General features: G+C 40.9%; 1 protein-coding gene across 1 annotated transcript in view; it reads left to right on the top strand.

Moving 5' to 3' along the window:
• Nucleotides 1–4,775, top strand: part of znf536 (zinc finger protein 536) — a gene marked incomplete at its 3' end in the record, with an annotated part of 112,741 nt that extends 107,966 nt beyond the window's left edge. The window contains exon 5 of the mRNA XM_080493415.1: nucleotides 4,642–4,775. Coding sequence (XP_080349541.1) covers nucleotides 4,642–4,775 — 134 coding nt within the window. The remainder of the gene's footprint in view (nucleotides 1–4,641) is intronic.
• Between the last annotated feature and the right edge of the window lie 7,934 nt (nucleotides 4,776–12,709).

Here is a 12,709-nt window from a genome sequence, read left to right as displayed (position 1 = left end):
CCCCCCCCCCCCCCCCCCCCCCCCCCCCGGGTCATTCTGTAGCCGTTTCTGCCTCCGTCACAATGAAGGTGTTGTAGAATTTTAGGATTCTGGCGCCGAGCTCTGGCAGTACGCTCTGTTGATGAGCCCGAGTAACAGGAACAGTGTTTTAACAAAGCTGTTAGCACCACAAACAGAACTCCACTGAGGGAGAGAGAGAGAGAGAGAGAGAGAGAGAGAGAGAGAGAGAGAGAGAGAGAGAGCAGACACATGGAGGAGGCGTTAGGTCAGGTCTACAGAATATTACGTATGAGCAAAGAACGCTTATTTCAGAACAACGTAGTAGAAATATGAAGACCCATTTTTGATAGAGATCTGATTCAACAGTTCATGTGAATGTGCGTACTGTAAACTGTCCCCCTTCCCTAATGGTCGGGGGGAAAAAAGGGAATAAATCAGTAAGGAAACTGAATCCAGACGATCTTTAACATCAGGTAAAGCCCCGATGGTTTTTCCAGGTGATCCTTCTGAGACGGCGCTTGTGCTTTTCCACGCACGGCATTCCCACGGCGCTCTGGTAGACATGCTCCGAGCGCCGGGCTCCGCCATTGTCCCGTCCTCCTCCCCCAGTTCTCCATTCTGTTAAGCATGACACATGTATTAACAGTGGATGGATCCCGGAGCTGTGTGTCCTCGCGCCATATGCCACAGTATCTCCTGCCTCCTGCCGCCTCGCGTCCGTCCACAAGAGGGCAGAGCCTCCGAGAGGCCACTCGGACGTGAGCCGTGGATCAGAGCGGCGCCACTTCCTCGGGTTAGATATGATGCAATAACAGTCAAAATCAAACTCCGTTGATTTGTATCTGAGCCTCATGTATGCGCGCCACATCCTCCCCCAAGACGGGCACAATCTTTGAAGGAAACAAACAGATAAGCCTTGCATTCATGTGATAAATGAATGCCAGGCAGGTTTTTTTTTCTCTGTCTGTGAGGTGCATCTGCCATCTACCCGAATGGGAAATTAAAAACTGCGAGGGGAAGTTATGCTAAATCTATAAAGTTGGCCGGGAAATCTCTCCGCTTTTCGCAGCGGCAGTTGTTCGGGGAGAGGGAGCGCCGTGCTTAAATAATAACATTCCAGGTGGCTTAGTTAATGAACAGTGAAAATCAAATATGGGGCCTAATCTGGAGCTCGTTACAGGAAGTTTCCTTACAGGGAAGTCAAAGGCAGGAAGTGCCCTTGGGGAGAGACTAAACACTTTTTGAAGCTTCAAAACAAGGAAACTTCATTTAGGTTTTTCATTGTGGGGGGGTGGCGTGGGCCTTTTGTTGTTCTTTTTTAATTATTATTTTTAAATAAGACAAATCCTGAAACCTGATATAAATACTTGTAGGAGTGTTTAGGTGAAACTTGCTGTAAGTGAATGTCCATCATATTACAGGAAACTTGGTGTAAATACATATGGAGGCTTCTTCACACACGACGATTATTTACTGTCCTAGATTGCCATCTACTGGTGGAAGTTGGTAGTGGACTCATCCTGCTCAATGGGGAATCATCTGCAAGTACAGGCTTTAATATTTGATATTAAACCAGGAGTAAAGGGGCAAGTTAAGAGCCGTATCGATCAATAATTAGTGGCTTTAAGTTATATTACATTTAACAGTTAATGTTGGAGTAAAAGTCCACGTAACAGATGTCAAAATGTAATGACTGATACTGAAATGTTACAGGTGCATTGGATATTATTGAAAATAAATAAATAGTTAAAAATCATAATTGAAACATATATAGTTCAACGTTTTGGAAGTAAATGGTATGTAAATCACTTGAAACTCGAGTATGAGCACCAACACTGTGACACAAGCGCCCTCTTGTGGTGAGACAGTCATCAATATTTACTGAAAAATAAGTCAATTTGTAAACATGTATACATTACATATACAGTACATTCAATACATTCGAACAAGGCAAATAAGGAAAGGCATAAAAAGACGAAGAACGTGAAAACTTGATTAAGATAAAGGTAATAAAATAAGCCAAATCTATTGTTTATTGGAAATCCTAACAGATAATGATGTTTTACGTCCTGATTTAAAAGACGCGTCAGCATTGAGTTTGTTCCACAGGCGAAGAGCGTAGGAACTAAAAGCTGCTTCACGTTGTTTCTTCTGACTCTGAAACACTTGGTAAACTTCTTCCCGAGGACCTCAGAGGTCTGGATGTTTCATAGTCCACAAGAAAATCTGAGATGTTGGCTGTAGCGGGAAAAATGATTATTTCTCATATTCCAAGTAAACCTGTCGACTTTTTGAAGCGTTAATAGCTAATTAGGTGAGCTTTCACTATTTCATGGTCGTCACAGTGGTGCCTGGAGAGCTATACATTTTCCCGGGTGATGGACACTGGAGACCAGAGGTGTCAAACCCATTTTTAGTTCAGTGGCCACTTCCAGCTCAGTTTCAACTTGAGTGGCAGAGTAGAGCCAAAATAACCTAGAAACTGAAACTTGAAAGTTTTTCTTTGTTGTGATGTCATGAGAATGTCTATATTTTCATCTCATCCCAACAACATCAGACAAACTGGTTTATTTCATTTGACTTTACTGGGAATAAGTGGAATATATCGACCAGAGAGTCGATATATATGTATCGCTCCTCCTGCAAATACAGTGAATATAAGTAAACAGCACGTACATATCTGAGTGTACTTCCCGTGTGCAATGTGGGAAATTACAAAACTTACGTCGTACATGTGTCACTTTCCCAACGTCCCCCAATATCATTACAACATAAAAGTAGGTTTGTAATTATGCCTCAGTATCTCCGCACCCATCTGAAGAGAGCGATACGCGGCGTTAAGAGAGGACCCCCCCCCCCCCCCCAGGAGTTATTATTACCCAGAGATGTTTTATCATGTTATTAGCTCTTTATTCCTCCTCTGTTATGCCGCCACTTCCCTTTCATTTCCAGACGCAGCTCGAACAGAGTCGGTCCTCCGTGTTTTAATTTGACTCTGTCAGATTCATAACGCCACTTTAAAAGAACATGACATGCAAATGTGCTCCTCCGATGTGTGTGTTTTTATTTAATTCTATTATTGCAGAGTCGTTCTGGAAGATGTTGCAGAGGGAAGGAGAGCGCAGGGAAACAGAGGGCGGGTGGTGTTATTTAGCGGTGGGACGTCGCCACGGCGACTGGAGTTCTTACTGTCTCTCACTTTGAACTTCTTTTAGAACGACTGGCAGGAGTGAATGTAGTTATAAAAAGTTTAATTCAGAACAAATCTCATCAAATATGTTGAATAAAAACATTTATTTCCACTGCAATAGTGAGTTTTTTTTTTACTCACTTTGTGTTTTCGAATAAACTCTAAACTTTTGAATTAAGGAACCGTTTTTCTGTTAGTGCTGGTTTTTCTCTTGAGTCTCTAAAATGGAGCGTATATTATGTAATATTACAATCTCGGGGACAGTTTAAATGTTCAAATGTGAAATTTTGCACGTTGACGTACACAAAACGTTGGGAAACATCTTGATGGTGTTTTCTCATTGAAGAAAATGGTGAACTAGAGAGCGAAAGCAGGACATGGGAGGAAGACAAAGAACGAGCGAGGACATTAAACTGAATAATAAATGGGAGCGAAGTGTCAACATCGGCCGTGAAACTGAACCAAAACGCAATCAGTACTTTGAATGACAATTCCACATCGACGTTCTTCTCCGCTGCTTTTTCCAAACATCTGGCTCCACTTTAAGAAGTTACCGTGACTCTCCTCGGGAATTTAAACCCGTAAGATTTCCCTTTAATACATTTAAATACAATAGAATCTGCTTGAAAGTGAAAATTATACAAAGTGTCCTTAAGGGAATCTGTTTTTTTGCTGGATTTTCTGTTTATGATTAACTCCCACAATGCAACAGCTATAGGAGCAGGGTTTTTTTGGGACATTTTACAAGAAGTTTTAAATAATGTTCGCTTCATGTTGAGGTTGTTGTCATTTTCGGGACTCATTCTTTGGTTTTGTGGAAATAGCGGCATTTTCCATCTCCTTTACTCACCACAAAACAAACTTTACAGTTACATTTAAAGGTTATATGGTTCTATTTTACTGGTCCGGTCCACTCAGTTCACTCCTAACATGATGACGGAGGGAGTTAACAGGCAGTCACTGCTCACGTGTGTGATGGGCGCAGCTTTGCTGATCTTTTATAAACATCTCCGGGGTAAAAAAAAACCAACCTAAGTTGACTTCAGTGGACGTTCTGAGCGAAGGCAAGTGGACGAGGTGGCTCGATCAGGCTGAGTGAACTCATCCAGATACTGACTCCATATTGTGCTCTAACTTATTGACTAACAGCCTTTCTTCCCCTCACACTGCTTTTTAAAAGACCACAGAGCCCAAATATCTGACTTGGAAAGCCAGAATCCTCACAGACACACACTCATATCAACACACACACACACACACACACAAGCAGGAGCCTTTAAAGTGAAAGTAATAGATTCCTACATGTAATTAAAGTTAGTGACTGATGGTGACACGCTGTCACCCGATCTAACTCATCCAACTGATCATAATGCAATGCTCAGTGTGTGTGTGTGTGTGTGTGAGTGTGTGTGTCGGTGCTAATCTGCCTCTTGTTCTCTCATTGGCCGTAGTGCATCTGTGGGTAGGCGAGGAGGACCAGCCCATGGCCCATGACCCCGCGTTGACCCACGACCCCAGCCACCTTAACATCGACCTTAACAGCCACGCTAACAACCATAACGTAGGCGACAGCGAGGCAGAGTGATGAGGATGGAGGATGGAGGATGGAGGAGGAGGAGGAGGAGGATGAAGGTTAAATGAAGGATTACACTATAACAAAGACTTTATTTAAGATGAAAAAACAAAACACATACTACCATCAGAGAAGAGAAGTGCGAGCTGAGAGCCCGCGCCTGTTTTTTGAGGGGATGGATTTGCAGGATGGACCTAATGACTTTTGCAAAGCATCCTGGGACACTAAAAGTTTTTTTTTTTTTTTTTCCTGTTTCGTCTCCTGTGGTCTGAACCCCCACCCCCACCCCCACCCGCACCCCCACCCCCTTGTCTTTGTTCTCCTACACACTCTCTCCTCCTCTTTTGTTTTGATGAAACTACCTGTCTGATTAGCACTTCTTCTTCTTCCCCCTGCGATTTCTGATACATTCCTTCATCTAGAAAGTCTTTTTTGTTCCTCCTTTGAACTAGTGCTTAACTTATATGCTTTTCTCTCCTGTCATGATGAAGAATATAGCTCTTTTACATGTCCACAGGTTGTATTGTAGAATGTATTCTACTCTGCGGGATGGGGGGGGGGGGCAGGGGGGGTAGGAGCTCACCTTTTACCAGAAACCAAGCACATTCCTGTCAGACCCACACACACACACACACACACACACACACACACACACACACACACACACACGCACACACATAGACGACCCGGTTGAAGCCCCCTCGCCATGCACACCACAGATCAAACAGAAGGCAGACGGTTCAATAACCTGCAACCTGCTGGTAAACTCTTCTGAACGATGAGATCTTCCCTCCCGGCGGGTTTCTTGATGGCGGGGGCGCCAACGCGTTCAAACTGACACCCTACACTACACTATATATATACATATAAATATATCTATGTCTTTTTGTTCTTGTACTGTATTATTATCTGAGACAGCACCCATAGATGCTTAATGTCTATAGAGAGCTATATGATAGCTGGGAAAAAAAAAAAGAACAAAAAAAAGAGTTTAAAACAAAAAAAAAAAGTGACAGCAAAAAGTTCGAAAGCATTTGTGATGAGGAAAAAAAAGCAAAAAACAAAAACAAAAAAAAAGGTAGTTTACACACGACGGATGGCAGGCTTTCTCCAGTTATGAAGAGGAGAATTAAAAAAAAAATGAATAAAAGAATCTCTGAATCAATACATTTTTTTTTTAAAAGAAAGGGGGAAAACTTTCTTTCTTTCTTTTTTAAAACCCCCTTTTTTCCCTCCATCTCTCCCACCTCGACCTCAAGGACTCTCTAGTGTTGCAAATGTTTGTAAAATACTGCCACCGATCATTGTTGCACAGTGTTACTGACTACTGAAAAATGGTTTGTTGTATTTACTTTAAGACGAGAGAAGAAGAAGAAGAAAAGAAAAAAAAAACAACAAAACTGGAAAAAAGACATATTGTGTATAGCCTTAGATACAAGTCATCTGTTATTGCTTCTACAAAAGCTTTGTAGCCGTGCTAGACCGTAGAACGTAGGGTTGATTTCATTTCTCTTTTTCTTTTTCATTTTTATATGTACTGTACATTAACTGCCTTGTCCATTTACCGATCGGGAAAAAAAAAAAAAGAAAAGAGGAAAAAGATGACAATCGTCTCCTGTGCTGCAGACATATCCCCCAACCCTCCCCCCTCCCCCGACGTATATACAGAATCCATTATGCATAGAGGGACTTCTCCTTTCTTCTTCCTTTCATTTGTTTTGGATTCCCAGAAGTATTTTGCACTGTGATAGTATTATAAATCCAACCTATACAGTACAAAACTAGCTAACTAACTAAAAATGAAGGTGTGTGTCTGTGCGTCCCTTGACATTGTGAAATGTTTCTACGTCATCTTTTGTGAACCCAGAGAAAAAGTCTAATGCGGTATGTACAGTCCAAATATTATACTACTACTCCTTTTTTTTTTTTTTTTTTTAGTTTGATCAACCTCTATAATGTATGTGGCTTTGACAAACTGTTACTCAGATTTGTTTTTGGTAATAATCCCCATTACTCAAATCCCAATGTGAGATTTCTCTCTCTCTCTCTCTCTCTCTCTCTTTCTTTTATTTTTTTTTAAATAAAGCCTCCGATTGTTTCACCCATTTGGTTTGTTTAGACTGCTACCAGCCATTGTTTCCAGGAAAAGAGGGGATGCCACGTTAAAAAAAAAAAAAGTCAAACTTGTGAAAAGTGAGAGGTAACAGTTTAAGTAAGGGGGGGTGTTTGGAAACGGGGTCCGTGCAAACCGATTTGATGTATTCCTGCTTGGAGGCCCTTTGACCTCTGACCCCGCGGGGCGTAAAGGATGAGAGACGACGCGTCTCCCTCTGAACCAGCTATAATGATCATTCCACTCCACATAATATGTACAAAACCTGTCTTGTGAGCTGAAACACTCTTTATGTTTTGCTGTATCCTCATGGCAGATGCTTCGTTTTGTAACTACTGAACTGTACTTATAATAAAAATAAAATGTATTCAAACTAAAAAAAAAACAAAAAAAAACATGGATTGTCACAGAGCAACAGCTTGTTTCATGTTCACTTTGTTTTGACTTCCTTTCTAGATCGGATTCTGTGTGTGTGTGTGTGTGTGTGTGTGTGTGTGTGCGTGCGTGCGTGCGTGCGTGCGTGCGTGACAATCCACATAATTTCTGGGTCTGCAACTTGCAGCTTTGCTAGAATTTTTATTTTACATGCTCACCTCACTATTTGTCAGCAATGATCCAGTCTCCTGTTGGGAGCAGCTGAAGAAGCCAACAAAACGACCAGAACTGCTAAAGAAGATGGATCATGGAGATGAAGCGACTCCAAATAAAATAATACAGGAAAAACAACTAGAATGGATAAAATCGCTCAAAAAAATACTAAAACTGCTCGTATAGATAAAAGTGATGTCACCATTAGGAAGTGCACAGCCGCCGTAAACAGCTAAACTAGTCGAGTTGCATAAAATGGCTTAAATAGTTTCAATTAAAAGCCATGCAAAAGTGGAAAATGGGCTAAAAATGGCTTCAAAAGTAAAAATAAAAAAATCCAGGAAAATGTAACTTGTTGTTTTTTTAGATGTTCTGTTTTTTCTTCATTTCTTAAAGTTGGTGGAAAATTGCCAAAAATGGTTCTTTTGGTCATAAAGGTTACAGAACCCTGGCATTCTGAAACAACACGTTATGTAGTGTATTTTCAGAAAACAGGAAAGCACCACGTCGTGCTCGACATCGTGAAGCCGGTTTTTTTTTTAACACGTTTGATCCCATTTAAAGATTTTTTTTTAATAAATGAATGCAATTGTGATGTGATGATACTCAACCTCACACTTTCTCACTGATATTATTTTTATATAATTGTGTAAATATCATGTTTCTGTGTTTATAACAATTTTAGGACGTAAGCAGGAGAAATTAAGTCATGAAAAAGCCTTTACCTGACAATAAAAACAATGAATTTAGAAATATTTCAATAAACAGTTTGATGGGATCTATTTCTCACCAGGGTTCATATAATTTAAAAATGTACTCTCCACAAGATGAGCTGGGCATGAGAATATAATCTGAATGCTGCAGCGTACACTCGGATTGAAAGAATCCAGCATGCAGTGTCATAATCTCCTACATCAGGCACTGAGAGGTTGTAAGTACTAAACTGAGCGTCATCTGAGACGTTCAAAGCTCAATTTTCTCTGGAAATTCTTCAGAAGAAGCAACTTTCTCAACGTTTATCACCGATTTTCAATCATGTTGTGTCAGTGGAGAAAACTCACCATGAAAAAGACACGAGTTACCAAACATAGTCACTTGCTCCGTAAAGGGTCAAGTTATCAAGTTTTATAGAATTTGGAGAGGAAATCAACAACCAAGGCAAAGTTTAAACGATTTAGTTTCTAGGAAGTGTGTAAACTTGGAAGATTTCAGCAAAAAAAAAAAAAAAGAAAAGGTCTAATTTTGAAGTTTGGTTAGCGACAGTGGGATTCGAAGGAGTCCCCCCCAAAAACAGTAACAGGAGGAGGATATGGACGCAGTCGTGGCTCAGAGAGAAAAAACTACTTGGGATGTTAATGTGGCAAAGGGAGCTTGAAGTCAGTACTGCGTTACCATCTACTAGCATTTTAGCATTTCCTGCTCTTGTCTTTCATTTCCCAATAAAACACCCCCCCATGTAAACAATGCAAACAGGCAGCAGCAGCCGCAGCCGCAGCCGCAGCCGCAGCTACGATCGGCACAAATACCTGTCATTGTCTAATATCGATCACAGGCTTAAGACCACAACATCGGACGTCCATGACGTGGCTCACAGTGCAGCGTACGACCACCAATCAGAACCACGACCAAAGATTTCAAAAGGATTCTTCCATGTTTGCATTGTTGGTCTGTGACGGATGAAAACCACAGATTGTGTCGGAGGCTTCAGCAGAGCCCTGAAAAAACAGAGTGTGACAACACCTTCAAAATACAAGTAGAAGCAGATCTCAAGTTTGAAACCATTTGTGTAAACAATAACTTTCCCCCTCATTATTAACGCCATTAAAGTGAAATGTACACGTGAAACATTGGGAGTGTGTTCACAGGAGTTAGCGTTCGCGCCACACAGGAACGAGAGGGTTAAAATGAATCTCATCCAAACTGCACCAAGATGTGTTTGACTAAGTCGGCGTGTCCGGCGTTCTGTTGATGTGAACGTAAATAGCAGCTCCTCCATCACAACAGTGAGACTGAGTTGTGTGTGACTTCCTGTCCACCTCAGAACTCCAGTGTGAATCATCCGCTCCAGCGGACTCAGAGCTTTTCAAGAGGAAGACATATGTCACGCTTTCACCACTGACCGACCCCCCCTTTGCCGTCTGAAACCCGATCTGCCCTGCATCCGTGAGCGGCTGTATTTGTGGTAACCTTTAACGGCGGGGACCCCCCCCGAACGTGGCCGAGGCTGCCGGGAGGCTGCCCAGGTCAACGCCTGACTAATTTTTAAATGGATCAGTGGCACCAGATGTGTTTCCAATAAAACTCACATCTGGGGAAAGTAACTGTTTGACTTGTTTGGATCCAAGCACACACACACACACTCACACACACACACACACACACACACACACACACACACACACACACACACGCACACACACACGCACACGCACACGCACACGCACACGCACACACACACGCACACGCACGCACACTCACACACACACACACACACACACACGCACACGCACACGCACACACATAATGATGTTTGAGTTTGGATATGAGACAGAACAGGACCCATCAGGTTGTTTCTCCATATCTGTGTGTGTGTGTGTGTGTGTGCGTGTGCGTGTGTGTGTGTGTGTGGGGGGGGGGGGGGGGGTAATGGCTATGTTGAGGGTGTGCAGCAGTTGTGCAGCAGAGTCAGTAGTGCGTCGGGCCGGTCACCGGGCAGATGGTGACCTGCAGATGAACCTTCTCTCTGCTTTGTTCACTGCCTCTAATTTGTCCTCCACATCACATTGTCCTCTGTGCCGCTGCAGCTCTGCTCTGTGGACACGAGAGGGCGCAGTAGACCAGCTGTTGGTGCAGAGCTTCGCGCCTCCCACTGCAGAGGGAAGCAGCCCCCTGATATCACACCCACCTCTTAGCTGAGACACAAATAATTCCGTTTTTTAAAAAAAAAAAATTATTATTATTTAAAGTATCTCTGTTCCTCACATGTATACTCAATATTTATTTTGCACTACAGAGGGTTAAAGATTCAGTATTCATTTGTGGGATTTGAGGTTCATTCAATAATTGTTTTTGTGGGTACATCATTTTACGTTTTTCTCCACATTATGTATGACTTTTCTAGAAAGAATCAGACTTTGTAGTGTCTGCAGTTAAAGTTAAGACGATATTTATTCATTTCTTTCCACCAACATAATCCCATCTCTTCATTCCATTTATACCTTTTTGTGTTAAAATAATAAAAAATAAAAACTTGCAGCAGTGAAGTTTAGATTACAATTAACTCATATATGAAATACTTTTTGCTTGTAATTACCACAAAGTAAATAACAACAATGGCAATAGTTTTTATTATACTTTACAAAAAAAAGCTAATCTGTTCTCATAAGCTCATAAAATTAAATGAAATCTGTGTTAATCAACTTGCCCACTATTCACTCATTTGATATAAATCATTTAAATGCGAAAATCTCTTTTGTCTTTTTATTTGATGAATTTCTTCCTGCAGGCTGTGAATTCTGGTTCCCAGAACATCTGTGCCACTTTTTGTAAAAAACTGTTCGTAGACACGGTTCTGTATCTTCTACCTCTAAACACACGGCGAGGCCCGGAGGCCCGGATCTGTACTGTACTTTAAGGTCGTTGCTCTGAAACAAACACTCAGCACCTGTCTGTGTGTGTGTGTGTGTGTGTGTGTGTGTGTGTGTGTGTGTGTGTGTGTGTGTGTGTGTGTGTGTGTGTGTGTGTGTGTGTGTGTGTGTGTGTGTGTGTGTGGATGGTGAGTCTGTGACCACGAAGAGCGAGGAAGACGATGGGCTGAGATTCCAGCTTTAATGAATGTCGTTGCCTGAACATGAGGAACTGTTAGAAACCTTTTGGTTCCCATCAGGCAGAATAATCAATCAATAAAACATTGAGAAGGTTTTTATTCTTTAAACTTCATTTATAAACCACAATGAATGCCACTGCTGTTATATCGATCTATATTCTATTATTTTAATCTCACTCTTTTGATTTTGACTTCTTTTTTTTTCTTTATTTGAGACGTCAAATATTTCTAACTTAGAAATAATATTAGCCAATTGAAATAAAATCAAAAACACACTCAGAATCAAGTTTAATTCTTCAGTTTAACTCAAACTTCACTAATTATTTAATTAAAACTTTCAGTCAGAAATGTGTTTTTATCAAAGACAAGTTACATCGAGAGAAATATCAACATGTGACTGCCTTGTGTTGTATTCCGTAAGATAGATAGATAGATAGATAGATAGATAGATAGATAGATAGATAGATAGATAGATAGATAGATAGATAGATAGATAGATAGATAGATAGATAGATATTATCATCATTATAATTTAGAGATTTTGTATTTCATCTAAAAAAAGAGAAAGAAAGAACAGAAAAAGAACTTTATCATTTGCAGAGAGACATACTTTCATTGCACCAGAAAGAACAGAATAGAATAGAATAGAATAGAATTCAAAGGTAAAAATAAAAAGACAAACATAAAAAAGTGTGCTTTTTTTAATGATAATCTAAACCTGAAGTTAAAACTGTTCATTTGAAACGAAACAAACAAAACAAAAAGTTAAATCAACATGAGTTTCTCTCTTTTCCTTTTATAGCATCGAAAGGTTTTACTAAAAGATTTGTGGCGGTGGGACACATTGTGTGAACGCATGTTCAGCTATTTAAATACACTTTTGGTAAATAGATGCAGCAGATTAAACGGTTTGTTGTTAGAGGGGAAAATATGACACTAAAAGTCAACATTTACTTCCAAAGGTAAAAAAATGTCTTCATGTCAATATTCAGTTTGTCTGTTTGCTCAAATGAGCTAAACTTGTATCTTCAGTATCAAAGAGTAAAAGTCCAGTCCGAAGTTCTACGCAACACTTTTGAAAAAGAGATGAAAATAAGATAAAGTCACATGTTAATGTGACGGTTTGCCCCTCATCATCATCCTCATCATCATCCTCATCCTCATCCTCATTCTCATACTTCCTCCTGCTTCCTGCTTCACATCTGCGCTCATTCAGACGGCTGTGTTTCTGTTTGCATGTGGGTCAACACCGTGTGTGTGTGTGTGTGTGTGTGTGTGTGTGTGTGTGTGTGTGTGTGTGTGTGTGTGTGTGTGTGTGTGTGTGTGTGTGTGTGTGTGTGTGTGTGTGTGTGTGTGTGTGTGTGTGTGTGTGTGTGCGTGGCTCTTATGAATCGATGATCATGTGGTGTAAGGGAGATA

The sequence above is a fragment of the Lipophrys pholis genome (assembly GCF_963383615.2).
Source record: "Lipophrys pholis genome assembly, chromosome: 2".
In the NCBI taxonomy this organism is placed as follows: Eukaryota; Metazoa; Chordata; class Actinopteri; order Blenniiformes; family Blenniidae; genus Lipophrys; species Lipophrys pholis.
This window is presented reverse-complemented; position numbering and strand designations above follow the sequence as displayed.